General features: G+C 52.0%; 11 protein-coding genes across 11 annotated transcripts; 6 read left to right on the top strand and 5 right to left on the bottom strand.

Moving 5' to 3' along the window:
• Window positions 1-586: 586 nt before the first annotated feature.
• EI97DRAFT_429690 (uncharacterized protein) lies at window positions 587-3123 on the top strand. The gene is made up of 3 exons (XM_033797500.1): window positions 587-2390; window positions 2437-2604; window positions 2656-3123. Exons 1-3 carry the CDS (start codon window positions 818-820, stop codon window positions 2748-2750), a joined length of 1836 nt encoding a protein of 611 aa, XP_033657456.1. The 5' UTR covers window positions 587-817; the 3' UTR covers window positions 2751-3123.
• A 186-nt stretch (window positions 3124-3309) lies between these two features.
• EI97DRAFT_491508 (mitochondrial import inner membrane translocase, subunit Tim17/22) lies at window positions 3310-4737 on the top strand. The gene is made up of 4 exons (XM_033802272.1): window positions 3310-3437; window positions 3503-3598; window positions 3654-4145; window positions 4216-4737. Exons 1-4 carry the CDS (start codon window positions 3351-3353, stop codon window positions 4252-4254), a joined length of 714 nt encoding a protein of 237 aa, XP_033657457.1. The 5' UTR covers window positions 3310-3350; the 3' UTR covers window positions 4255-4737.
• Window positions 4738-5495: 758 nt separating this feature from the next.
• Window positions 5496-5839, top strand: EI97DRAFT_454863 (uncharacterized protein; the record flags this gene model as incomplete). Its single annotated transcript, XM_033800584.1, has 2 exons — window positions 5496-5624; window positions 5687-5839. 2 exons carry the CDS (start codon window positions 5496-5498, stop codon window positions 5837-5839), a joined length of 282 nt encoding a protein of 93 aa, XP_033657458.1.
• A 634-nt stretch (window positions 5840-6473) lies between these two features.
• On the top strand, window positions 6474-7754 carry EI97DRAFT_439017 (uncharacterized protein; the record flags this gene model as incomplete). Its single annotated transcript, XM_033799536.1, has 1 exon — window positions 6474-7754. The coding sequence occupies one exon, from the start codon at window positions 6474-6476 to the stop codon at window positions 7752-7754; it is 1281 nt and encodes a 426-aa protein (XP_033657459.1).
• A 327-nt stretch (window positions 7755-8081) lies between these two features.
• EI97DRAFT_370045 (uncharacterized protein) lies at window positions 8082-10078 on the bottom strand (the record flags this gene model as incomplete). The annotated part of the gene is made up of 3 exons (XM_033795214.1): window positions 8082-8671; window positions 8720-9483; window positions 9537-10078. 3 exons carry the CDS (start codon window positions 10076-10078, stop codon window positions 8082-8084), a joined length of 1896 nt encoding a protein of 631 aa, XP_033657460.1.
• A 1444-nt stretch (window positions 10079-11522) lies between these two features.
• Window positions 11523-12323, bottom strand: EI97DRAFT_361238 (uncharacterized protein; the record flags this gene model as incomplete). Its single annotated transcript, XM_033794960.1, has 3 exons — window positions 11523-11741; window positions 11805-11945; window positions 12063-12323. Coding segments are annotated over 3 exons (621 nt in total), but the record flags the coding sequence as incomplete, so codon positions are not given.
• A 1324-nt stretch (window positions 12324-13647) lies between these two features.
• EI97DRAFT_463985 (uncharacterized protein) lies at window positions 13648-15892 on the top strand (the record flags this gene model as incomplete). Its single annotated transcript, XM_033801395.1, has 3 exons — window positions 13648-13867; window positions 13921-15201; window positions 15261-15892. The coding sequence occupies exons 1-3, from the start codon at window positions 13777-13779 to the stop codon at window positions 15890-15892; spliced, it is 2004 nt and encodes a 667-aa protein (XP_033657462.1). The 5' UTR covers window positions 13648-13776.
• Window positions 15893-16962: 1070 nt separating this feature from the next.
• On the bottom strand, window positions 16963-19446 carry EI97DRAFT_105579 (uncharacterized protein). Its single transcript, XM_033792929.1, has 2 exons — window positions 18366-19446; window positions 16963-18318 (listed from the first exon to the last, which is right to left on the bottom strand). The coding sequence occupies exons 1-2, from the start codon at window positions 19228-19230 to the stop codon at window positions 17237-17239; spliced, it is 1947 nt and encodes a 648-aa protein (XP_033657463.1). The 5' UTR covers window positions 19231-19446; the 3' UTR covers window positions 16963-17236.
• A 354-nt stretch (window positions 19447-19800) lies between these two features.
• On the bottom strand, window positions 19801-21151 carry EI97DRAFT_369567 (uncharacterized protein; the record flags this gene model as incomplete). Its single annotated transcript, XM_033795195.1, has 2 exons — window positions 19801-20201; window positions 20251-21151. The coding sequence occupies 2 exons, from the start codon at window positions 21149-21151 to the stop codon at window positions 19801-19803; spliced, it is 1302 nt and encodes a 433-aa protein (XP_033657464.1).
• Window positions 21152-22198: 1047 nt separating this feature from the next.
• On the top strand, window positions 22199-24716 carry EI97DRAFT_477419 (uncharacterized protein; the record flags this gene model as incomplete). The annotated part of the gene is made up of 4 exons (XM_033801958.1): window positions 22199-22253; window positions 22449-23644; window positions 23816-23996; window positions 24050-24716. The coding sequence occupies 4 exons, from the start codon at window positions 22199-22201 to the stop codon at window positions 24487-24489; spliced, it is 1872 nt and encodes a 623-aa protein (XP_033657465.1). The 3' UTR covers window positions 24490-24716.
• EI97DRAFT_429697 (uncharacterized protein) lies at window positions 24443-26457 on the bottom strand. The gene has a single exon (XM_033797501.1). The coding sequence runs from the start codon at window positions 26373-26375 to the stop codon at window positions 24861-24863; it is 1515 nt and encodes a 504-aa protein (XP_033657466.1). The 5' UTR covers window positions 26376-26457; the 3' UTR covers window positions 24443-24860.
• Window positions 26458-26499: the final 42 nt, after the last annotated feature.

Below are 26499 nucleotides of genomic sequence, written 5' to 3' on the forward strand. Positions count from 1 at the left end.
TAGGCAAGAGTTGGCATTTGGAGGCGGTACCTGCAGCAAGCTCCATTCCAGATGATGAAGGCTACCTGGTAAATACCAGAAGGCCCTGCATACGCGTCATGCGCCCAGTCACACAATTCTGCAGCTGAGGCAATAATAATACTAATAGCTTCAGTAGTCACTCGTCGTCCGGAGGAGGGAATCCTGAAAATGGGCGGTGAATGTCGAGCTACATGGTCAGCGGAGAGCTAGCGGGCCGAGGCAGCGTCGCAATTGGACACGAAGGCGGCGGTAAACAAGCTGCCGTTTCCGGTAAGGCGACATGGCTTGGCGGGCAGGAGCATATCATTTACACCTCGCAGTAACAGTAGACTACGGTCCTCCCCGGCCATCAGCAGAAAGAGAATAATAACAATGAGGGGATGGATTTCAGATTCACAGATCTATGCTCAGAAGCCAATGCTAACCGTTAGTTCGCAGATGGCGCCGAGCCACGAGATTATAGTGATCGGAGATGGGATGGAAATGGATTGCCGCATTGGGCCAGGGGCGAGCACAACTTCACGACCATCATTTACAAAAATAATGCACCTTTCTTTTTCTTGCGTAGCAGCGTTCGGGTCACTCGTGTCCACAAGCCCTGCTAGTAAGAAGCCCCGGAGGGTTTGGGAGTGCACACCTGGGCAGCCTCTCGCGACTGCCACACTTGAGGCCCTTCGCACACCGCATCTCCTCCATCCCTCCTCACCACCACTACTCCTCCACCACACTCGTTTGTCCTCCTCCCTCTCCCTCCCCCCGCATCGCAGCGCAAAGCAATGACTCTGCCGGTCGCTTCATGGGATCCCGCGCTGGCCCCAGGTTGCTGAAGACGTGCCTCACCTGGTTCAGAGGCGGCACCCTCCTCTTTCGCCTGCTCAGCCTCCCCTGCGCGCTGCTGGCCCTGCATCTCGAGCTCCACGGCACCTCGACCGCCACCACTGCCCTCCTCCTCGGTCGCCTGCGACGCCGTCTGCGCCTGCACCGTCTCCTCGTCCGCATGTTCAAGAGGAAGAATCATGAAGAAGACGGCGCTGTTGTGAACACGCTCTTTTTCCTGGGCGGCGCAGACGTCATGGACCGCCCGCTGCGCCCACCGAATCAGGAACCCCTGCAGCAGCCTGGACCTGGACAAGGCCGGACGCGGCCATCCCTGCACAAAGACGCGGCCGCCAGACCATCTTGCAAATCAGGGGCCGGCATTCCCTCTCCAACTATAGCCCTCACACCGCCGCCTCCAGACTCTCACCACCCACACCCACCCCAATTCCCTCCCCATCCGCGCGACGCTCCATTACTGACCTCAGCGCCCGACCCTTCGGCGGCCGCCGCAACCACCCTCCCTTCCCGTCCGCCTGCCTCCGTCTCTGCCGCTACTGCTGTGGCAATGCCTTCTCACACTCGCTCAGCGTCGCATGTCGACGTCGTTAAGCAGGGCAAGCGCCTGTCCCTGCAGTTCCCCATCCAACCTGCTGCCGGCAGCAATTCTCCTGCTCCCTCTCCCCGATCCCGCCCTCAGTCTTGGATAGTCAGTCCTTCGCCTGTCCCTTCCCCCGAAGTCCTCCCCTCGCCCACCGAAACCAACTTCCTCGCCACCCTGGCCGCCCAGGAACGCTATGTGCTCGAGCTCAGAGAAGAGCTGGCCAAGGCCGAAGAGGACCTCAAGCAGGTCAAGAAATACTGGGCCACGCACCAGACCATCAGGCAGCGCAATGAGCTTCGCAGCCTCACCCAACTCCAGCCTCTCCGCAATGATCTCGCCGGCATCCGTCCGGATCAGGAGGATGAAGATGGCTCGACCCTCTGGATGCAGAAGGAGATGGAACGCCGGAAATCCCTCCTCAATGGCACAAGGACCTCGACGCGCAAGGTCTTTAGCGGTTCCCGTCATCTTCGCACGCTGTCGTTGCTCTCCCCAGACAAAACCCATGCACCTTCATTCCCCCAGCCACCCGATATTCGCGATTCTCGCGAGACAACCGACACCACCCGACCAGCTGCAACCCGGAGTTCGGCCTCTTCCGACAGACCAGCGCCGTCCTCGCATGCTTCCAAGGAGGAGCGCTATGATCTGACTGGTCTGTCCGGCATCCAACGGGACGCCCTGCTGCGCACCGGAAAGCAGATTGCCGCCGATTTCAAGGATGGCCTCTTAACCTTCATTGAAGATATCAGACAGGCCACCGTTGGCGAGGAAGCTGCCAACACTGCCGAACCATCAGCCTCGACCACCGCACAGGGTCCATCTGCAAATGGTGCCCGAAAGTCATCCAACAGCCGACCACCCTTGAATAGAGCATCGAGCTCGAAGAAGGCCGCCTCAGAGCAGTCAAAGGACATTGGCGAAGACTTTTGGACTGCACACGGACTAAGTGAGCCTAAGACCACGCTCGCGCAAAAGAAGACTCACCCCGTCAAGCACCCCCGAACCCCCCAAAAACCAGCAAAAGCGGAGGACTTCGATGAGTGGGACAATTGGGATACACCAAACGACCCATCCCACGACAAGGCGGCACAAGAGTCGGACGAGTCGGATGCGCCCTCGTCGCCAGTCTCCGGCCAGACCAGTTCCAGAACCAGCACCAGGTACCACTCCCAGCGCCACGACTCCAAGGCCTCCACTCACACTCCCAGCAGCTCGGTCGGCCTTGTGGAAGATGCTGCTCTTCGAGACGGTAAGCGCAACTCCATTCCGTGGCCGGACCTGGTCAAGCTGTCGCCCTCCAATCTGAAGCGCACGGCGTCGCACCTCATGAAGGAGTGGGAGAAGAATCTGACGCCGCCTCCCGAGTCGCGCGACGCCAGCCACGCCAGCGGGGATTACATTGGGCGATCCGCCTCGCCGGCACAGCTGCCTTGATGACTTTTATGAGATTTTGAACGTTTGCTCTGCTGGCTATATAACTGTGTACCGCCTTATGATACCACGATATAGACTAGACGTCTAGATGACCGCGATTGTGTGATTTGGGGATTTGTATAAGAGGCGGTTTGGTGCTAATCCTAATGTTGCTGGATATTAGGATGGCTTTCCCTTCGAATCGTTTCTACTGGTGTATGTAGGATGGTGAAAATATTCAGACGTTGTCATACTCCTAAAGGATGAGATAATGATATTCATATCCACTGTACGTCGCAGTCTACAGATTAGCTTGCTCCCGCCATATGTAACACCCCATGGTTTGGACGCTTGAAGAGTGAAGCTTTGCCAAGAGTGATCGGCCGGGACTTTCCGTCCTCCGCCCCATCTCCGCAAAAAGTTCAGACGACACCACAGCATCGTCGCGGGCACAACACCGTCTTGCCCCTTTCTTCTACGCTTACCAAGAGAAATGGCGTTTCCAGGGAACCCAGGACTGCCGCCCGGCATGGATCCGAACGCGGGCATGTCGGAGCAGGAGAGGCAGATGGTGAAATATGTGCGTTGACTACATAGATTCCCAAGGGAGGGTCGAAGAGGAATTATATACTGACAGTGTCACAGATGCAGATGGGCATGGAGTCGTGTCTAGGGAAGACGGTGATGGCGGGCGTCATGGGGGGTGGGCTTGGTGCTATGTTTGGGCTGTTTATGGCGTCGGTATGTTGTATCCTGATAGAGACGTGAGGAATACTGCTAACAAGCGTGTGTATAGATGCGCTACGACACGCCCATGTCGCAACCTCTCCCCGTCAACGCCGTTCCCCCCAGCACCGCAACGACCAACATCCCTCCCACCTCGACGCCCTCCTCCACCTCAACAGCCACCGCAACAGCAGCAAAACCCACCACCTCCACCCTCCCCCCAACCGCAAAACCAACAACCACATCCCTCCCCCACCCTCATCCCACCGCCACCACCTCCATCCCCATCACCGACCTCCCTCTCCGCCAACAACTCAAGCACGGCCTGCGCGACATGTACCGCTCCTCGCTGTCCAGCGGGCGCAACTTCGCCGTCGTGGGCTCCGTCTTCAGCGGCACCGAGTGCGCCATCGAGGGCCTGCGGGCCAAGAACGACATCTGGAACGGCGTCGCGGGAGGTTGTATCACGGGCGGGATCCTGGCAAGGAAGGCCGGGCCGCAGGCCGTGGCGGTCGGGTGTGCGGGGTTTGCGGCGTTTAGTGCGGCTATTGATGCTTATATGGTGAGTGAAACCTTTTTTCTTTGTGAAGGGGAAGATGGAAGTGAAGCGGTGTGCTGACTATGAGGAACAGAGAATGCCCGAGGACGAGCGCAGTAGGCCGATTGCCTAGAAACACGAACAAGAACACCTCAGTCACTCGAACCCGATCACCGGTACCTTTCCGTTCCTGCAGAAGATGCGGCTTCGTAATGGACGCCGGAGTCTCCGCAAGGCCGTCTCACCTCATTAGGGGCGCTGCTATCCCTCCGGGCACGGAGACGTGATACCGGCATTTGCTTCCTCTGCGACTTGTAAGATTATCATTGTACTACTGTATCATTATCCCTCCCACCCTGGGCGACGAGCGAGCGTTGTAGCAAGCGAGCTTTCCATGCAGCAACCAGCATGCGCTTTCTTGTTGGCGAAAGCGGAACATGGGGTTGATAGTGTACCCTTACCTAGATGAAGATTTGCATTGGGCGGCGTTATCTTATCCATTCATCATATATACTCATCATCTCGTTATTATTTCTCACTCATGAATCATCGCCTCACTCATGTGTAACTCACCACGCTAAATTCCTTATTGAGAGTGGACCATGTACCATGCCGGACAAACCATCTCCAACCACACTTGGATGTCCTTGCACCCGTGCACGCCTCTTCGCTCGCTCTCCCGTTCTTGGTTTTGATCCAATCGCGACACTAGACGCAGATGGGGAGGAGTAGACTCAACTGGCATGGGATCCATGGGGAGTGCGTGCGAAAGGAGAGATATTTACATGAGATTGTTCCTTTTTCTTGCTTTGTTCCCTTATCTATGGAGTAGAGTTTCGAGCAACGTGCACCTTCGCTGGGGTAAGTGGACTTGTTGGGTGATATGATGTGTTTATCTCTTTCACTACTCTAAGGCCGTACATATCTGCAGCTCGGCGTGGTGCGGCTGGTAATGCCATTTTCAACCACAGATTGACTGTAAGTAGGCAAATCGTATTTAATGTCAAGTCTGTCTATCTATCCCACCTCTACCACTATTCATACCCCCGTAGTCTACGGCTTCTCTCAAACTAACCTAAGTTAGGCGGAATCTCGACATAAACAAACGCAAAACCCTAGATAGTGTAGAACTAACCAACCACAGAACAATGGAAACCCCCCCCCCCCAACACCCCCCCCCCCCAAAAAAACCCGACGCTATGCATGCATTCCCCGTGTCCTAGAATCGAGTGGTGCTGGTATTTGCGCGCTGTGCCGGTTCGTCGCGTCCCAGTCGAAGCTTCTTCTCCCTGCAGCGCCCTCGTCGACCGGGACAACTTCGACTCCGGAACTCGCGGCACAATGTCCCCCTTCTTCAGCCACGCATGATGCCTTATGGCTAGGATGGGCGACGTGTACAAGAAGGCGTATTGGAACATTGCGGCCACGGGGACCATGGATGGCAAGACGGGGTTTCTTGAGAAGGAAGAGGAGGAAGAGCAGGAGGATGAGCTGCCCGTCCATGTGCGCGTACCCTGCTTCGCGTGATGAGCAGGAGGAGGACTACTTTTTACTTCACCAACTAGGCCAATGGCGATTTTGAGGCCTACGTCATGCTGGCGAAGCCCAACACACGAGGCTGGGTGATGCAGCAAAGGGTCTTGTCGAGACGGACTATCCACTTTGCGACGGATATGTGGACTGGGAATGTGGTGGATATGTCGTGTCTGACAGCATGATTCACAAGGTGCCTCGACCTCAACCGGCTCGACCTACTTCTTGAGACATACATTGGACGCATCCGTGACCGCCATTGGCAAAGTCTCCCGTCACATGGACGAGAGTCCGGTCGATGGGCAGGAACACCACGTGGCACGAAGAGCTCTCTGCCCAGGAGACGGCGTCACTGAACTCCTCCCATCGGCACAACACAGGTCCGAAGTCCTCTGGGCTCAAATCCTGCGAGCCTACTCCACGTGCGACGTGCCAGCTTAGAGAGGTAATTCAAAGCCACCAGTACCAGGGAATCCTTATTGGTGGCCGCGGCGTGAAGTCCCCGCGCAAGTGCCCATGAAACCGGGCTACGCATGTTCAATACGTGAAGAAGTGTGCAAATCACAAGGTTGAAATCCGTCACAAAATATCTTGTCCAGGCCCAAAACACCCTTGTCAATTTGTATATAACAAACCATATGTACAGCTTCCGAGTTTGTGAATAAAGCGCAAGAATCAGCTACAAAAAGCAGCCCCTCCCCAAAAATTCGTGACACCAAACCATTTGCCATCAACAACGATCATTTTGATACACCATATCGTTCTCAGCGACAGACAAAGTTTCACCATAAATATCAAGGCCTTGAACACTCCGCCAATATGCCGCCAATAATGAATAAGCAAGATGAGCCCTGCATCATTAATGGCTTTCGAGAAGACGTATCATGGGAAGATGGCGTCGACGATCCTACCTTCCAAATCTGCCTATTGCCAGGCGGGCACGAGATTGCTTTTTCCTTTCCCATGTCCTGGAAGTGTTTCAACAGCATGCTGTATACGGACTTGGAGTACTTTGCACAGTACCTGATTGCACATCGCGCCAAGTATTATGCGCACTATTGCGCGCGCGGTGAGATTCACAAGTTTGACGATGTTACTCTAACACTGTCGAAAGTTTATGAAGTGCTCGCAGAACGTTGCGGGGAAGTGGAGGAGATCGCTCGATATATGGCGAATGTTCTTCAAAAATGCCATGGCGGTACGAGAGGTTCGGCATCGCCAACGGTTAAGCAGACTGGTTCCCCAAACACGGGTACCGAACTTTCTTCCGAATCAGAATACGAATCCGTGAGCTCTTTGAAACATGCGAGTCTCGCACCTCCATTGGCTGTTCCTAGTGGAGATCACCCTTCTCAAAGCGCAACACTCCCTGTTACTCCAGGGCTTTCGGCTGAGGAGGTTTGCACAAAAGTGCACATTGTTCCACTACGTGATGGAGAACCTCTGGTATTCGAAATAATGCCCAGTCCCTCGAAAGGTCGTGAAAAGGGTCGAGCGCAGAACAAACCTGCTCCTAGCGGAAATGTCTCTCCTCAGAGAGCCACCTCACCAGATGCATCTATCTTGAGGGCACCAGATAAGGATGTGCGTTCAAGACCACATATCGCTTCAGAGTCTGGCGAGAAACCCGCGGTTCTTGAAAAAGGGCACTTGCGCCTAAAGAATTGCAAAACATGCCAGATGCAAGACGAATATATGCGCAGCGCAAACCCACCGCGTGAACTCAAGCGGGTTCCCGTACTCGACGTTGCCGGCTTGATTGCCAATGTCGAGATCCGCCTTCTTGAGCTGCGTTCTCCTCACCGGTTGCCCGATCCTATCTGTGAAACAATTGAGCAGGTACTGTACTCCGAAACTTCGAAGTACTGCGAGCGGTCTACTACGAGAAATGACATGATCTTTGAAACTGTTGTATTCATGAGGTTCTGGCATGAACATGTCATGGAGAAAGGGGAATTCCCGGATGACGTTTGCTACGCCATTGTTGACGAACTCATTTATGAGTCCGATGATCTGCTGAATTTGTTTTCTGACTTAGGTAGGGTGCGTCGGAGGAGGTTTAAGGAAGATTTCAGTGCACGGAGTCGGGCGGATGGTTAGCAGCGGAGAGAGACAACGTTCAACGCCCCACAGGGTATACATAAAACATGAAAGCAGCCGGCCAGATTCTAATACCAGGTTCTTATGTAACTGTCCAGAGTGCGCTGCCCGGATTCCGTAGCAGAGGGTTCCTTTAATGTAGGATGACCTGGACGTAGAATTGATATGACTCATTAAAGTATATACTGCGACAGCTCCTCATCTAATTTGACAGGATACTTCCTCAGATAGGTGCAAATTTCCTTGTGAAATATTCCATTAATCTAGTTCTCTAACTTAAATATCGTAATATCTACATTATCGTACTTCGCTCTATGCAACATCTATTCATACTTCCATAACGTGGAATGACGAACCGCCAGTGTCCGTCCTTCTCACACCGACCTTTCTCAAAGGCCTATCTTTGGCAGGACAACTCTCTTCAAAGAGCTCACTATCGCTCTTTACAGCCTTTTCCGCATGCGAATTCTCAAACAACGCAGCAGCCAAGCCCGTGATACTTAGGCGTGTGTGCACTTGATAAACGTCCTCAGAAGCCGACATCAGCGCCAGAATCGTTAATCCAAACGCAAGGGCAACGAAACTCATATTCGCCACGACAAGAATCCATAGCGCACTGACGGGCAGCTTGGTGACGATTTTGGAGACACGGAGCTGAGCTAGGCTAGCCGGCTGAGTAACAGTCATGGCGGCCAGCATGCGCGTGTATATCTTGCTGGTTTCGCGCGCATACGTCTCGATGAAGCCGTCAGGGTCGTTGGCGGTACCGGCCGCAACAACCGCCATGCTGAGCTCCGCTCCAAAGAAGGCGATGGGGAAGGATGACATGGAGGCAATACCGGCCATTGTTCCGTTGCTTTTCCTTTTCTTAAGGGAGGTGACCGTATGGCCAACGACTGTATATGTGACATCCCACACTGTGGACTGTGAGACTAGTGAAACATACCAAGTATGAACCAACTTACCCGTAGAGTTGCACAGAAGCCACATATGGTCCAGCCCACCTGTATACTTGGGCCATACCCGATTGTCCTCTGAAAATGTCTTCTGTCGTTTCTCGTCGTCGGACGTGACGGAGAGGACAGTGATCCAGTGCCAGGGATTTGCAAAAATCTCATCAGCACCCTCGTCGGTGATGTTGTAGGCTGTAGTATTCACATGTTCAATGCCGACCAGGTCCGTATCATAGAATGCCGCCTTGTGCTTAAGGTATTTGTGGACATCGAAGTAATATTCTTGCGCCGTGTAACCCGTAAGCCTACCGTCCAGATCGACGCCGCTGCGATCCTTCGTGCAGTTGAAGGTCTGCATGTTCAATTCCTCACCAAGGTCGCAGGAATATCTCGGCATGGCTGAGCAATGAGTGGACACTGCGAATGAAGTGGCTTTCCAGTCCATTTCCTGAGGGGCTTGAGGAACTCCGACAATGCCGAATTGGGCGCCGTCTTCGCCGGTGTAGTTGAGATGGTAGTCTTGCATGGGCCCCAGAACATAGTCGTTCACGAGACTGTTGTTGGCTAGCGAAAAAGCTCCAGTTTCCGGTGCACGGTTGAGGCTGCAGCTCCAGAAGTTTTTGTTATTCATGACTCCGGCTCCGGGCCGATTGATGCACCACGGTGCTAGGTGGCGGCTGTAATGATGCTCGGCGACGTCGCGCGATATGACTTGGACAAATGGAGTGGATGTGATGGCGATATGGAAATAGGTGTCGGCAACTTGAATCAGGATACTGCGCTTTTGATCAGCTTTCCCGAATGATGTGGTCTTACCGTTTGTCTTTACCTGGCAGTTATGCACAGTGCCAATATCCCAATGCTGCGCTGCAGAGCATAAGAGGACCGCTCTTCCGATGGCAATTTCTCTGCCTTCTCCCTTTTCCAGAATACTCGCTTGACCTTCTCCCAACACAGTTCACCCAATGCCAGTATTTCAGCGTTAAGAACGCGCAGCAGTAAGCTGACCTGGTAGGGGCTGGGGAGCGCTGTACGTTGATCGCTATCGTCGCTAGAGCGCAGGAGCTGGGATGCAGCAGAGTAGGCATAGATCATCATCAATATACTGACAAGTGCGAAGCTAATCGTTGCCGATAATGAGGAAATGAACGCGAGTCGACCAGCGTCAAAGTCGACGTAATAATTCGCATTCGAAGTGACGTTCAAGAGTTCGGGGCCAGGGCAGATTTCCGGGTACGGGCAAGTTGCGCGGTCCAATTTCTTTGCGAAGACGGCCCAAATGATTGCAATGGTGAATGCGATCATTGGTACGACTATGATGCTTGTTGCGATCAGAATCTTCCGCGCATACGGTTTTCTGAAACTCTGCATAAAGCGCCGAAACTTTTGACCGCGTGAGACCTGATGACTGCGTTGAGACGCAGCATCGCTGATAACGAACGATGTTGTTGGAGTTGAGAGTCGCGATTCGGAAACGCCGAAGCCGACCTTCTTGGTTGGTGAGGACGGACTGGCGAGTTCGAAGGTATCTGCTCTCCCGAATCTTTGTGGGGCGTGATGTGCCATGACCAAGGACCAGGCAGATGTGAAAGCTGGTCGTGAAGTAGAGGTTTTCGACTGACACGAAAGATTCGAGAAAAACGATGCCCGGGTTATATGATCTCTCTTGCCCGGACCGGCCGGATTTTTGAGCCTATTTTCCTGAAGTTAAACGGATGCCACCCTTTTCCGACCCAGGTCGACTGCCTTCAGCTGCCACAATGGCACTCACCTCGTAAATATGCAGATGAACTTCTATTTGGGGTCCATATCTAAAGAGAATCAGAACAGTAAAAGATCTACTTCAAATCCAGCTTACTGTGCATTGCCGCAGGTTCAGAAGAGCGAGCATCTCTGACTGGCGGGCAATAATACTCTCCAATCAAATTCCTAGAGCACGGCGCTAAGAGAGGATTCTATCCTTAGGCCTGTAAGGAGGACCGCTAGGCGGGAGTCTTGGAGTAAGCTGTTTCAACTTAGCCGACCAATGGGGTACAGCGATGTACATGTATGTCTTTGGGGTGTCCAGCCTCTACAGATACAGTCAGCACCGTATAGTCGGGAAGCCTAGTCGCCGATGCACGGGTGACGCAGGAACTTTGATACGTACCCTAGGGTATCTAGACTTTGCTGTTGTTCAGACATTATCTCCAAGCGACACTCCATGGCTTTTCCCATGGATGCAAGGTCGGTGCATATCTACTCTCTGCTGGATCACCATGTAGTCGCGAGCCTGCTGCAAAGATTGCGAATGGACGTGGCGCTCGGGTCTAAAGGGAGATTTTCGATGCCGAAGAGGTTGCTGTCAGAGCAAACTCTTGGAAAGAACTGAAACGTCAATCGCCATAAATTCATAGTCTAGCACGGTTGACGGCAGCGCCGTTGTGTTTCTCCAAATTTTAATCGTCGGGTTCAATCGTCTCAACGGTTGCCAGCATATTGAAACCCGCAACAAACTTGTACCAAAGTATTCAGGACGGCGTGTCAGCAGCTTAGAGTCGCCCACCACCTGGCGCACGTCCCCACCTGGCGCCCGAAAATCAACATGTTCACGAGAATCATTTTGAGGCTATTGAGCCACGCGCAATAGCTATTATTACAAGATTTTTTAGAGTAATAACAAGCACAGTTATTATATTGTTTTGGCTTATTCAGATTATGTGACAAGGCATTTGGGGCGGCGTATTGCATGACCAGAGCGAGACGTAGGAACAGCATCATTCTCTACCTCGATAGGATCCTGAGCAGCTGTCGGAGGAGCTGCTGCTAGAGAAGGCTGGAGGCTCTTTCTCTTACCTCTTTGGGACACCTTGAGGTCATTTTGGAGTTGAGTTTTGAGCTCCCGGGCTATACGCTTCTCCTCGTGAGCAGCAGCTTTTTCAGCTACCTCACACTCACGCTTCTCTTTTGCAATAGCTCTGTTGAGACGACGTTCTTCAAACATCTGAGCTTTAGCAGCCTTCTTCTCTTCTCTAAGCCTAATGGCCATGCTTTTCTGGTGTTGTACAAGCTGACTATCCCGGTCCTTCTGCTCCTGATGAAGCCACGCGTCACTCACTTTTTGAGACGACCAGAAGACTGCTCCACCATTGTATTCAGGTGGTGCCTCAAGTAGCAGGGCCTTGCCACGCTGCCTACGCTTCTGCTCATTGACTAGAGCCTCTCTGAGTTGATTGATCTCATGTTGTAGTAGCGTGTTCTTTACTGAAATTGTATGGATCGTACGGCTAAGCTTCTTTATGTTAGAGTCTTGCAAATTGTCTACTGCTTGCTGGAGTAATCGTTCAATCTTTCTCCAATCTGAAGTGCTAAGTACTGATGACGAGGAGCTGCTTGAACTAGGCCATACGCTCTCTGGTGGTGGTTTAAAGTGCTCGAGTATCACGTTAGGGTTGAGTGGGCTGATGCCAGTTGTTTCGAAAGCTTTACATACAAGCATAGGATTGTTAAAGGAGGAGGACCAGGCAGTATAGAAGAGTATAAAGAAGTCGCATTTCGTGATAGATGTGAGGCCCTGACCTCTATCTATAAGTGCCACAAGCTCTGCTTTGTACGAAGCTACAAGCGGAGAAAACATAACAACGTCAAGCGGCTGGAGCGTATGAGTACTGTGAGGTGGATATACAGCTAAGAGAATCTTGTTCTCATCATAGTACTGTATAAAATCCATTGTAACATGCGATCCGTGGCCATCGAGTATCAGGAGCCGCCATGATGAGCATGCCTTTGTCTTTGTCTCATGATCGAACACCTGCTTGAGCCATGCTAGCCCTATATTATTACTCGTCCATCCAGTAGGTGAGGCTGTAAAGAAAGCCTGATGTTTTGATGCCTCAAAATCCTGCAGCCATGTATCCTGGATGTTGCCGCTAATAGCTTGATAGATCAGCGCTGGTGAAAGCGCAGAGCCATCAGCGCAGATGCAAGCTATAGTAGTAATACTCCCGATTGCCATCCTGTATGATATGCTTCAGCTTTCCTGACTCGTACATGCTGCGTGTGAACACGTGCTTGGTTTTAGATAGCAGTCCAATTAAGAAGCCTTTTTCATCCATATTGTATATATGTCGACTGTCGATATCATATTGCTCGATTTTGTGCTTGAGAAGCTCGAAGTACAGCGTATATTTAAAGGCAGAGTCGGCTTTGTAACAATTGCGATCAAGGCCTGATGCCCAGTGTGAGACAATCTCGCTGCTGTGTCGGGCAATAAAGCGATCAACCCAGTTTTGCCGTATGGTTTTTGGGCTATTTGAGATGCAAAATTTCATATCATAGGTCGAGAAGGAGGAAGGCCACGTTCGCAAAGGTTGTTTATATACTTTATAAGCTGCTTCTCCTGTGTGGTGTTGAGTAGCCTGTCATTCTGTACCTTGGAGGCACAGGTCCCTTGTACGCCTCGATGGCGCCGTGACAGCGTTGTCCAGTTGCATCCATACAATTTCGCATAATCTGAATAGTTAAAAGATTCTCCAGGTTCCAGCGAATTCAAAGCTTCAAGAGCTGCCTCGATACCTGCCATGGTGGATGAGATAGAACGGTTCGAAGTTTGGATGAAAAATGGTGTTCGCGGGCGCCAGGTAGGGACGTGCGCCAGGCGGTGAGCGACTCTAGTGTGTGATCTCCCTTGCCCACTTGAGGAGGGATAGGCGTTGTATTGCTGGTAGGATGCGTATGCCCACTCTTGTCCTTGTATTCTGTAGAAGTGTCTAGCTGGTTCCTTGAGAGCCTCGAGCCCCGTGAATTCCGAAAAAATTCACGTGTTTTATCAAGACCCGAGCACTACACGTGCATGAAAGGCATCAGATTTTTTGTACCGGTCGGTCCGTGCTCTGGTTGCCTAGTGGTAAAGGCGCCGTTTGTTAGCGGTGAAAGCCTTGCCTATAGACCTTCCCGCTAAACGGGCAAGGGCGAGTTTGTTTCCAGTCTGATTACTCTTGCCAACCTCCCGTCAACGTACTAAACGTTGATGGAATCGAAAGACTAAAGGTTGCATACTTGACCACTTGTGAGCGACGCCTTTGCCAACCATGGCGCAACCAGCAACAGGCGATCCCCTGGCAGCATGGCGGCAGTACGTTCGAGATACTCAGGGCCGGGTAAAGCCATTTTCCAAGGAAGGTAAGCATATTCGCCTATATTATATTTCAGCGCGGACTGAAACATTCCATTAGAAGAAGTGATTAGCGCGAGGATACTTGCCTATACTCTTTTGCGGCTTCCAGGACGCCGCCCTTCCGCCAACACCCTCTTTAGGTTAACCCGCATCGGGTATTCCTGGCTAGTAGATCGTTTTGGGGATGATATTGACAAAATTTGTGCGGAAATTGAATGCTGGGGCGGCAGACGGTGCTCAGCACCTGAGAACGACAACAATATCTCTTCTGCCGCGACTTTGGAAGGCCAAGCTACATCAAGCGTCTGCTCCAGCCTCGCTCCCGAAAGTGACGCTTCAATACCGGCAAACTGGTGGGACGCTGATTATTACGAGATCCCTAGCTTTTGTCACAAGGTCTTCGGCACAGACCTTAGGGCAATCGCGACGGAGGTGTTCGACAGATGCAAATCTGGTAATCTTCTATTCGGTTCCAAGGGCTGGAAAAACTGGCCGCTTCAACCAGCTAAAGAGAGACACGTTATCCAGTGCTTAGACGAGATTATGAACCATCTGCGCCGTCTCGCTGTGGAGGTTTGCCCCGAACTCGATGACCAGCCCCGACGGAAGCTCTTTAAGCCGCCCACGGATGTCGAAAGTCGCCCCTACCCAACTGTTGGTTTCTGCGACTACGCCGTTGGCAAAAAATATGGCGATTTGCTGGTTGTAGGGGAGGTCAGGACAGATCCGAAGCGCCCTTACGAGGCCGTCGCTGATAAGATGGCGAGATGTGCGGAGGAGCTTTTTTTTATTCAGCCAAGTCGCCGGTACCTGCTAGGTTTCAGTCTCTGCGGGTCCCTCTTGCAGGTGTGGATGCATGACCGAGCAGGGTGCCGGAGTTCGGATGTGTTCGATATCAACACCTACGATGGTGGAGAAATGTTTGTCTGGATATTTCTCCAGTTCCTCTTCATGGATACGCCCCGCCTCGGGTTCGACTCTACTGTTGGAATCAGCACGCTGCTCTGTTGGGAGGTAGGGCACATCGAGATTACTCGAGACGGGAAACTTGAACAGATCATTGTGGAGAAGGTACTGCAGCGGTCACACCGCATTTGCGGTCGCTGCACTACCTGCTACAAAGGACGTCTGGCCCATGACCCAAAGACTATTGTTGTTGTGAAGGATTCCTGGCACCGTCCGCAGCATTCGGTCGAAGGTGAGCTGCTGAGAAAGGCCAGCGAAAACGGCCGTGTGAAGAACATCGTCCGTTATTACCATCACGAGACAGTGGTGGTTGCCCACGAACTTATGGACGACATCGATCCCCCCCAAATCGCATCGAGAGCACCGCCGACTCGTGATGAGGGACTTTGGCCGGCCAATCTACCCTAGGGTATCACGCGAAATCCTTGCCAGTCCTTCTTAAAGCCCTTGGAGACTGTATTGAGGGTTATTGGACTCTCTGGGAGCATGCTCAAATAGTGCACCGCGATATCTCATTAGGCAACCTTCTAGTCAGGGAGGAGCCTACAGAAGACTGCTGCTGGGGGTTCCTGACCGATTTGGACATGGCCACGGACCGCGACCGGACAGAGAGTTGCCAGGGGCGTCAAATGATTGGCACACATATTTTTATGTCGACCGAGTTGCTTTGCGGGGATGGAGAGGGGAATCATTCCTTTCGACATGATCTAGAGTCCTTCTTCTGGGTCCTCTTCTGGCTTTGTGTCCACTACGAAGGGTCAGAGGAAGTGGTAACGTCTGGCGGGATATACAAATGGTGCCAGGCGCTTCCCCCTGAAACCCTAGGCTTTTGGAAGCGCATGATCCCTGAGGACGATGATACAAGACTCCTGGGAAGAATTACTCCGTACTACAAACCGCTAGTGCCTTGCATCATTGCCTTGAGGTGTGCAGTGTTCCCCGACGGCAAACTTCCGAGAGACGATGAAGGAAGCTGGGATATGAAAGCTCGGATGATCAAGGTCCTCCAGGATGCACGATTCGAGCTTGAGGCGGAGGAAAACGTAGCCAAACTTGCCGAGTAGCATGGAGAGTGGACGGAAGAAGACAAAGAAAGAGATTAAAAAGATGCGAGATTAAGGACCTAATCTCCCGGACTAGCGACTCACAGAATTGGGGGCAGTGAGGGGGTCAATCGAGGTGTACATCGTAAATGTGGGCACCATGTTCATCAACAACGACCTTGACGGAGATTAATACGTGGCCAGAGGCTACTCTGTGGAAACGAGAATCATTTGGTGGACTCAGACTCTGGCTAGATGATTGGATTCAAGTGCTAAAAGAGGATATGGATTGTTCAAGGTCAGGAGTTGAGAAGCATATTGACAAAAGCGTATCTTTGAACTCTGAATCACGCATTGCCCTAATGAAAGAGCACTAATTACACTCCAATTTATCATTGAAGGGTAACAAATCCGCTGTCGGTCTCTGAGAAGCCTGCGTATTCTGACCTATGAGACTATGTACCTCCCATAATGATCTCGCATTTGAAATTGTCCAGGGCCACAATACGACAACCATCAAACATCGGCCCCTCGTATCACATCAACGACACAGGATAAACGGGCCCCTCCTCAGACTGCGCGTTTCGGCATCCGGGACAACTATCACGATCGCCCTCATGCGAGTCTGCCTAACTTCCAGTCTCACTTCGGAGAGACCTCACCCGTTCATATTCTCCTGTACGACAGAGCTCCTCGAACCGGTCGAACATGACGCGCAGATTCTCGATGCCGGCTTCCACGTTGCGGATGCCCCAGGACATGGCTTGAAGGCCTTCTCGGAGGGTGGCGATAGATTCGTGGAAGTGGTACATTTCTAAGAAAGACTCGGTTGGCGGTGGCGTGGATGGAGAGGGAGATTGGGAGCGATGTTGAGGCGGAGGCGTGCTATGTGGTGACGGTGTTGGGGACGGGGAGGGTTTGAGGTTGGTGGCCATTCTTGTAAGGGTATGGATGCGCGTTTATTGCAGCAAGTTGTTTAATATGCAGCTTTGTTTTTGCAGAAGGAGATACTTTGGGAGAGGGTTGCTTTTTAAATAGGTAACAAAATCATGAATGCTGTAGTCAAGGGTTGAGTGATGTGTTGTGTGAAGTAGTCACGCTGTGACGACGTGTATTCAACGCCACATTCCAAAATTGATGTCCTCGAATTCAACATAACTGCCCAAACCATGTGTGTGAGCATAGTGTAGAGCAGCAGGGATTATCAAGGGTGCCGTGAATGGAAGTCAAGCATACAAACGCATGCAAGACAAACTTCCCATATCCATCAGCAGTCATGAGTGCAAGGTCGCCAATGATGCAAACCCATTACTGCTTCGTCTGTTACCGAAATACTTCGTCAGTGCCTTCAACACCGAGATTATTCTACTCAGACTCCGACCCATACACAGCCTGCATGCGCCTTCTGTGAGCCATCCTTCTCTTCGCTTGAGACGTTTTTGGCTTTGCGTCGCTAGGACTTGTGCTAGCTGGGAATGTGGGTGGAATCGACAGAGCAGGCCTCGTAGGCCTTGGGGGAAGAGGTGGCGGAGTTTGTGCATCCTGATCAGCAATATCACGCTGCGGAACAGGCCTCTCTAGCGACATGCTATTTTCTCCAGTACCTGACCCCAGCTCAGGAGTGTTTGATTCCACCGACGTTGCAGGACCCACGCAGGGCTCTTGACTTGGTGTTTTCCCACCTCCAGTCTCCGTCTCCTTTGTCTCGTGCGCATTGAGAACAACGCTTTCTTTACTGTTGCTCGGATTCTGCTCGATGGAGCTTTTATCCTCACTCCTTGGAGAATATGGCTCCTGGGGGAGCGTGGGTGAGTCTTCATAAAGCACATCTGACTCAGGGAGTTTCGACAACCGAACTTCCGATTCTTCGCTTTGTGACGTGGAGGCAGCACTTGTATGCGAGCCACAGGACTGCAATCGGACCGGGCAGGACATAGCGGAGGTCGGCACCGTCGGCGATACGGTCGCAGAGGTTGAAGGTGTATCCAGGGGAACAGACATATCGGTCCCTTGCGCATCATACCCTATAACCCAGCGAGCGAGATCCTCGACCAGGGAGGACGTTTGTGCGATCTCAGGTAGCTGAATCGGGAGAGATCTGTGTCTACCAGCGAGCCGCGGGCTGACATGGACAGGTTTGGCTCTTCCCCTGTACGGTCGGTATCGTCTCGCCGTCATCGGTACGGTGTTATCTTGAACAGGTGTTATTGGTGGTGATCCATCCTCGTTCTCCTGGACTGGCGATATGTTTTCACTTTCCGTAAATTCATTGCCGTCCTCTTTCACTTGGACTCCAGTCGCATCCACCCCCAGAGGAGCTGTATGTGAAACCTCTGCAACTATGCACCGCTCTACTGGGGAAGCATATAGATCCAAATCGTCTGGCTCGGGAAGGTCTTCCGGTGTACTACCGGGTAGCTCAACCGGATCGGAGTTCACCGAGCTCACTTTTGAAAACTTAGTTAAGTCAGGAAAGAACAGAGCAAGTTCCTACCTTCTAGCTTGTCGTTTTCTGCCTCAGACACGCGTATGCTAGGGAGGGATAGGTTCCTTTGACTAAGACGGTTCTTCTGCCTCATGTATGGACTTCTCAACAGGCTTCCCCTCTCTGCTTGCATCCACGGCTGAGTAGGAGCTTCGTAGATCATGGATATAGCGCCTTCAGATGTCAATAGTGACTCATCGCCCATCTCGACCATCTGCATGAAGTTGATTGCTGTTGAAAGACTCTGATGGCAAACGACCAGAGCAGCTTGTCTGTCTCTTACTTTGTGCTGGTGTCTCAGTACCCATTCAAATTTGCGCCTCATCCTGGCTGGCCCTCCTTCATCTCCCGCCACACGTATATTCTCAACATAGATTCCAATATCGTTGAGCGCGGATTGCACGTCCATCAGAATGCTGTCAACCCAAGCTCGCTCTTCGTGATGCGATTTAGAATATTCGAGAAAACGGTCACTGGAGCGCAATCGCGATGCCGTTGCAACATCATCGCGAACGCGCTGGATGACGTTGACGAGCAGGTGTATTTCCGAAGAAGGGTCGCTGAGAGGAGTGACAAAGTCGGCAAAGCGGAATGCAGTCGATATGGAGGAAAACCCAGCTCTCAGGTCTTCCACTGACGTTCTCGTCAGCGATCCGCGGTCAAACGACGGTCTTGCTGAGAGTCTCCGTTTTTCCTGCCCAGGCTGGCTTTGAGGACGACCGCGAGATGGTGATGGCATGTTACCATGAACGGTACCGGGGAGGCACAGGCCCACTGTCGGGAACATCTCTTTCTCTTCCGACTGATCATGAGTATGCTTAAAGAAGGATGAAGCTCTTTTCGAGTTGCGAAATGCAGAAGTAAGGTGAGACATCACCGGGCGCAACGCCTCGTGCGGCGCGGGAGCATCTGCGGGGAAAGTCCTGAGGACGAGAGTAGTGACAACAAACCAAGCGATTTTCGAGTGGTGATACGTTTCCTACGGATTGGTACGCCTTTCGGTACTGTGAGATGATGGCAGTGAGTTGGAGTTGAGTGGCTAGAAGGAAGTCTGTGTTGCGCGTGGGAAAACGGGTTTCCTCCTTTCCTCTTCCTTCGCTGTTGCTGCGGTCAAGCAAAGCACACTGTCGCACCATAACCCTAGTGACCCCTTCCAGGGTCATTGCAGCATGTGTTCAGTGGCTTCTCCACGATGAGGCGCTGCTTGCTGGGAAAAAGCTCCCTAATGCCCCTCGCAATAGTGAAATCCGCCTTGCTGTGCCGCACTCAGACCATCACCGCGACCCCAACCAACCGCCGAAAACCCATCAGATAATTGGGGGCCAAAAGAACCCTTCAGAAGTGATTAGATTGTGTAGCAAGTGTGTTGCCATAGCGAAAGAGATATCAGAGGTTTTGAATTGATATTCTCATCAAATTCTCTGTTGTAGGTCTATCTGACAGCTCAACCGTCTAGCCGTCGTACAATGGCCTCAGTAAACACTCGCGGTGGTTTGATGGGCTCCCCCAATTCGTCTGTGACCTGTACCAAAGCGGGAAAGATACACAAACTCCCGGACAACACCCCGTGCTGTTCCTGCCAATCAAAATCCCACGTACTTGGTTGTGAGAAGAGCGTGAAAGCGAAGTTTGCCGCACGCCTGAGGATCTCCCGAAGGTTCTGCAATCGTTGTGCATTGTCCATTCGCGAATCTTTATAGGGAAGAAGGATCCCATCAAGAGCATGGATAGTCTTCTCTACGTTAAGGTGCCTAGGGTCTGACTGAGAGAAAGGATTTCGGACGTAGGTTGTCTGAGCCAATTCGGCGGAAAGTGCACGCCACCGAGCGAATAACAAGGCTTGAGCTGCATTGATATCAGTGGAGTACTATGAGTCTGGTGAACCACCACGTACCATGTGAAGTGCGGTTACCGATTGCCATCGCTTGGAAGCACTGGGCGAACTCCCGCGGTAGAAGCGTCTTCTCGAACTCCGAAGAAAGCTGCATCCGAGAAACCACTACCCAAGCAGTACAAAATCTTAGAGCGACCTCCCTCGTCCCAGAATTACTGAGGAGCGTGCTCAAGGTACCTGTCGAGATTGGTGCATCGCTTCCCAGTGCCTGAAGCTCCTCCAAATCCAGTAGTCCTGGGCTTACCCGGCCGGTTTGATAAAAGCTTTGGACGTGGTTCTTGATTGCAAGGCCCAGACCAGACATACCAGCCGTTATAGCTTTGTCTTCCAAGGGTTGGGGTAAGATGTTGTCCAAACCTTGGGGAATGGGACTTCCACTCCCCAGGGACGACACATGAGGAGTCGGCCCCTTCTCTCCACGGAACATCAACGCTGCCGTACCTGATTCCGTATTTGCGTATCTTCGAAATCTCCTCGCCCGTCCCAACCACAACCAGAGTACGATTGTGGCGAGAATTCCCCCGGCGACCAAGCAACCAATGGCAATGCCAGCAGCTGCGCCAGGCGAGATACTTGTTCCCTCAGGCGTCTCTGTTGGAGGGTGCGTGGAGTTACCGGCAGGGCTCGTTCTGTTGTGGGACCCCGGAGGAAGCCTCGAAGCCAAAGTTGCGGAGCTGCTTGTAAGAACGATGGAGTTTAATTGGGAAACGGATTGGATCAAAGATGTGGCAGTCGCACCCGCTGGGGCAGTTAGAGCCACCCCGAATGTTTCCTTTTGGCCATCTTTGCCATCCAGAGAGTAGGTGAGGGTCTGATCCGTTCCAAATATTAGAGTGACGTTGTTGTAAGTGGCAACGCCACCAGGCCCGATGTTCGAGTCAGCCAGCAGTGAATTTCCCATCAAGCGAAGATTCGTGGTTGATGCCGACTCCTTAAAGACACTGACGGGAGGGCTAACGCGTTCTATAGTATGCCAAGGAGGTGACGGTATGGCCCCTCCTTGTGAATTGCCTGTGATTTGACTTGTGGGTATTGCAATTCCGGAACTTGCGAGCTGTCCAGTCTGCGCCGTCGCCATAGTGGCTGCCATGTTGAGGTTGCCAGTGGTTGGTTTCCGTCTTTGATCTTTCAAAGAGGAAGACTCAGATGATTCGGGTCAACGACTCGAAGTCTTGCTGAAGTATAGATTGATTTTCTGGAGCCGTATCAGTTACGCACTCAGTGCAGGAGACCAATCCCTACCCACGTAAAATATGTTCACTGAGCCAGGTCCCAGCGTGAGGTGCGAAGTTTAGGGGGTCTTACGGACATAGGCAAGGACAATAGCTCTCCATGGGGACTCCGCAGTCGTCCGAAGCTGAACCTCGCAATATGAATGGGTTCAAGCCTAATAAGGAGTTTCTGAACCATGCTTCGCGCCCACTAGCCCACAAATATCGCCAGGGTGGTCGCTCTGAGTCTCAGACCGTCCAGCACCGTACGACAATAAGCACCTCATAGCGTGACCCACATCCTCAAAGCTGTCCTCTTATTGGCATCACAAATAACAGCGTCTCCGCGCCCCAGCATCCATCCGCCCCCAACCAGGACCTCATAGCCTCTCAACCTGCACCATAAAACGGTCTGCTAACAGCTGTGACCCCCAACATCTGGGCGCATAAATCACACATGTACTATGTACTACGCCGCCCACAGATTAAACATTCACAGCAAAGCAAACAGCAAACACTAGCTAGGCATCCCATAGCATGCAGAATGTAAGCGCCCGGTGCTGATCAGCGTTAAGACTGTGCCACACGCGGTGCGGCAGGGTGGTTCACGGGGGGTATTGCTGTGCCGCAAGGCTGTGACGAGGCGGGGACGGAGTGCTCTGTGGCATTTTGGTGTCTTATAGATTTGCCGGCGCGTCCGCAGCTCGGTGAGGTAGTAAAGGATGTCGACAATGACAATGTCCGAAAGAGAAAAACCGCATATGATTGTGGGAGTGGACTTGGGGATGACTTGTAAGTGCTGAAAAACCACGGAAGGACGTGGGAATAGAGATTGATGAGCGCGGACCTCGGGAAGCGGGCCGTTAAGAGCTAAGCTTCTTTGACAAAGGCTTGGCAAATCACTGTCACGTGCTCTAGTTTTCACAGTCCATGAAGTTGCAGGACTGGCATTGAGAGAAGTAAAGAAGGACTAACGGAATTCACTAGGTACTGGCGTATCCTATGCAAACCTCTCAATTGGCAGTGAAACCGTCCGTTGGGTCCAGAAATGGCCCGGTAGATTCCAAGCCAACGAGAACAAAGTCCCCACTGTCATTGTCTATCCCAATCACGCCTCCGAGCCTTCGTCATGGGGCTTCCTCTCGGAGACTGTAGCAGAGTCTACTGCCGAGGACAAAGATTACAAAGAATGGTTCAAAACATGCCTCGACCCTGCTAAATTGGCCCAAAAACAACGAGAGGATCCAGACAGCGCCCCTAAGTCCTTGGAGGAAGTGGAAAAGTGGTACGAGGATTACTTGAAGAAAATGTATGAATACCTAGCCTTCAAACTAGGGTCTGAGATATCAGGGGCAGACTGGACAACAGCCCGTATAGAGTTCATCTTTTCGGTTCCTACCACTTGGCCTACATATCCAACAGTGGAGAACTTCAAGCGTATTGTCAGACGCTCTGGTTTTGGATCGCATCCCCAGCATTCTGTTACTATTGGATTGACAGAGGCCGAAGCAGCGGCTGTTCATGTGTCGACGGAAGCGCCTGGGATCTTTCGAGAGGGGGACATATTGCTCGTCTGCGATGCTGGAGGAGGGACGACCGACCTTTCTGTGCTTCGCGTCAACAATACGATCAACCAATCCATCTCGTTGCAACAGCTCGACGTTGTTTTTGGAGAAACCATTGGTTCCGCAGCAATAGATTATGCTTTCGAGAAGCTCGTGCAGCATCGCCTTGCACTATCCCATAATCAACTTCCGCTTCCCATTCTCCCAGAGGACGCAGCATGGGAGATGATGAAGTCGCGCGATTTCCAGGCTGTAAAATGCGAATACGGCTCTCCAGATGGCACTCCAATCTTTTCCATTGGGATCCCACGTGTCCCGCACACGTACAACAACCCCGATCCAGAAGTGAGAATCAGAGCGGGAGAGATGACATTTGCGAGTGAGGATCTGCAGCAGCTCTTCGACAAGCAAATCGCCAAACTATGCAAATTGATCGATACGCAATTGCAGACGCTACACCAGAAGTTCCCTGGCGAACAAGTGGCCCATCTTGTATTGAGCGGAGGCCTGGGAAACAGTCCCTATGTACAGTCGCGCTTGAGAACTTACTACGCCCAGAGTGCGATGCCAAATGCACGGGAGGTCAGAGTTCGTGTTTCCCCAGATCCTCAGCTCGCCGTTGCGAAGGGGTTGGTTTCCGACCGTGTTCGCAAGCTGCTCACATCGCACAGTGTCCTTGGCTGGCGATGCTGCAGGGCCTCGTATGGAACAATGTGCAAAATCTTATACGACAAAAGGAACCCGGAGCATCAGGGAAAGCACCTAGTCAGAGACCCTCTAAACGGCAAGTTGTATATCGTGCAAGCCATCGCTTGGTTTGTGAAGAAAGGGGAACCCGTGAGCGTGGACAAACCGATCGTCCACAATTTCATCAAAAAGATTGCTCCTGGGGATCCGCGGAAAGCATTTCCAACCAGTGTGATCGAAAGCCACCTGGATGCTGCGCGATTGCCGGATCAGATGAACCACGGTAATATTGGAAGGAAAAGTTGAGACATTATGCTCAGGCTGACTGGAGAATAGAAACGCGAATTCTTTGCGAAATTCAGAGTGATCTGAGCAGTGCAGACGAAAGAAAATTCATTGAGAAAAATAAGAGGTTCTGGAACGTAGGGAAGCATTACCTGAAGATTGAGTATCAGGTGAAAGTCCTGATCGGTCCGGCAGACATCCGCTTCGAGCTGTGGTTCGACAATCAAAAGCTGTCCAAGGACCAGTCTATCAAGGTGGATTGGGCTCCGGCTCCACCTCCGGATTTTGCCATATACAACAGAGCAGAATTACCTGAATCTAGGCCAGCACATTTCGCGAATCACTTGGCAGGATGGAAGGCGAATGGCGAAGAAAGAACACATGAGGCAGGGAGTTATCTCAATAACCCCGAGAGGAAAAGGGGTCTCGGGAAAATGCAAGTTGGGCTGGTCTCCTTGGCAAGGTCAAGCAAATGGTCGGTGTACGGATGAGCGGAGTGCAAGACAGCCTTCGTCATGCCGTCCACGTACAGTTCTCATAAGAAGGTCAAAGTCTGACCTTCTGCGGGCGTGATACCGAGGTAGTGCGAGGTCCTGACATAATTAGACACCTGCATTAGGGAGGGAGGACTGGGGAATCCTGTACAGCTCGTATTCCATGTGCAACTGCCTCTCACTGAGGTATCAATGAGAAACCGCCCTATTGAGAAGTCCGAACGCCAACGCTGAAGCAATAACCCCCATACCTGGTCATGGCCAGTAGGCTTCCCCATAAGAGCAAATAATAGCCCTAAAGTGTTCCCAAAAGATGTCAACCTGTAACCAAAACTCCAGTAACCTATGCTTACCATCATGGACGACACTCAAAGGATACCCTGTGCCAGCAAATCATTGTAAATCTTCTCAGGCATAACATTGCCTTCGCTGTCCTCCATTTGCACCACGTTGTCGGCCTCTGTCTTCTCCTTCTTCTTGTCCTGTTGGAACTTCTTCCACAAGTTGGTCGCTTCCTCAATACTCGTAATTTCACGGAAGAGGGAGATGTTGCCAGTAATTCCGAGACATTTGAGACCGTACACATGTCGAGGTTCGCTGAAGTGTTTGTCGAAAGCGCGTCGACCCATGTAGACAAAGTTGCCGCAAATCTCACAGGGGAACTCCACTCCAAGACCATGAAGCCGGTACAGCCACACAGGAATGGGTTTGCCGTCCCAGGCAAGGGGCAGCTTGAGCGGATTGTATATCTTGTCTTCGCCCTCCGACTCGTGGCCGTCCTCCTCCTTCGCGCCAGCTCCCTCTACCGTGTCGTTGTACAACATCTCAAGTTCATGCTGACGTTCCCTTTCGGTCATACCCTGCTTCCTCTCAACATTGGCCCGTGTATCGCTCCGCTCGGTCTGCATGGCACCCGCAAGCTTTCGAATTCGAAACTCCTTTTCCGCGATTGCTCGCTCCTTCAAGCGCTGTGCACTGGTGCTCAAGGGCACGCTGACGTCAGTTACATTCCTTGACCCTTCATCTAATAGGGCTTGCGCCCGCTTATGTTTCTTTCCCGTCAAATGGTTTTCGTACACAGCCTCCGATGCAAAGCCTTTCTTGCAGGCAGAGCACCAGATGCCATCGGTTGATCTGGATTCCTCCGAAGCTGCAACTGTCGTCGCCCGTTTCTCCTGTTTCTCCCATCCAGGCACCTCGTCCTTCTCCCATAGCTCATCGAACTCTTTATCAAAGCTGGCGAACAGCTTATCCAGATTTTCCAGAGGCTTGGTTCGACGCATAAAGCTTTCCAGATATTCTTGGAGGGCCTTGAGATACTGGAAATATGACTCTGAAAGCTTCTGTGTCCTATTAAAGGTACCTTGCGTGAAGTTATCGAATGTGTCCAGATATTGGAGATAGCTCAACCGACGGGTCAGTTGGAGAATTGGTAGATTGAGATACTGCTCATGAAGCATCGTCAAGTCGAAGAAGCGACCAAATCCTTCTTCACCCGTAAACATAGACTCTATCCTGGCAATTGCTCGAGCTTGATCTTCTGGTGTGCGAGTTTTGTACGCCTTCTCGAGGTTCTCCACAGGTTCGTTCGGATACCGGCGGTAGTGCTCTCGGATGGAGGCAAGTTGTCTGTTGAACGAGGCCATCGTATCCCCCGTGCTCATATCCCGAAGTTCGCGATCCTTTTCGCCGTCGACATCCTCATATATCTTGAGCAGGCGATCGGATTGATGCTCAATAAGTGAAAGAAACTCGTTGATCTCATGATCGCGGGCGAGGCGCTCTCGTATATGCTTGGGGTCTTCTAAAAGCCGCTCGGCGATGGCGTCCTCGAGTCGTTCGAGATCCTCGTGGAGCAGGCGCTGGTCTTCAAGAAGAGGCATGACGGCGCCGGTATATGGGTCGTGCAGGATAATTAGGATTTTACCCCCGGTTGGGTACGGCAGAGTTGTATGATCTCTTCGCAGTGGTCGAGTTGCTGGTCCCCAGGCGCGCGGAGGCAAAACT

Source organism: Westerdykella ornata (assembly GCF_010094085.1).
Source record: "Westerdykella ornata strain CBS 379.55 unplaced genomic scaffold EI97scaffold_2, whole genome shotgun sequence".
Classification (NCBI taxonomy): Eukaryota; Fungi; Ascomycota; class Dothideomycetes; order Pleosporales; family Sporormiaceae; genus Westerdykella; species Westerdykella ornata.

What these genes read in the sequence shown, in the direction of transcription:
- EI97DRAFT_491508 (XM_033802272.1), top strand. Translation starts at nt 3,351, where the DNA reads ATGGCGTTTCCAGGGAACCCAGGACTGCCGCCCGGCATGGATCCGAAC. An exon ending in TTGGGCTGTTTATGGCGTCG is followed by an intron (nt 3,599 to 3,653) that starts GTATGTTGTATC and finishes GCGTGTGTATAG; the next exon opens with ATGCGCTACGACACGCCCAT. An exon ending in CGGCTATTGATGCTTATATG is followed by an intron (nt 4,146 to 4,215) that starts GTGAGTGAAACC and finishes TATGAGGAACAG; the next exon opens with AGAATGCCCGAGGACGAGCG.
- EI97DRAFT_429690 (XM_033797500.1), top strand. Translation starts at nt 818, where the DNA reads ATGGGATCCCGCGCTGGCCCCAGGTTGCTGAAGACGTGCCTCACCTGG. An exon ending in TTGGACTGCACACGGACTAA is followed by an intron (nt 2,391 to 2,436) that starts GTGAGCCTAAGA and finishes TCACCCCGTCAA; the next exon opens with GCACCCCCGAACCCCCCAAA. An exon ending in AGTTCCAGAACCAGCACCAG is followed by an intron (nt 2,605 to 2,655) that starts GTACCACTCCCA and finishes CACTCCCAGCAG; the next exon opens with CTCGGTCGGCCTTGTGGAAG.
- EI97DRAFT_429697 (XM_033797501.1), bottom strand. Translation starts at nt 26,375, where the DNA reads ATGCCTCTTCTTGAAGACCAGCGCCTGCTCCACGAGGATCTCGAACGA.
- EI97DRAFT_105579 (XM_033792929.1), bottom strand. Translation starts at nt 19,230, where the DNA reads ATGTCTCACCTTACTTCTGCATTTCGCAACTCGAAAAGAGCTTCATCC. An exon ending in AGAAAACGACAAGCTAGAAG is followed by an intron (nt 18,319 to 18,365) that starts GTAGGAACTTGC and finishes AGTTTTCAAAAG; the next exon opens with TGAGCTCGGTGAACTCCGAT.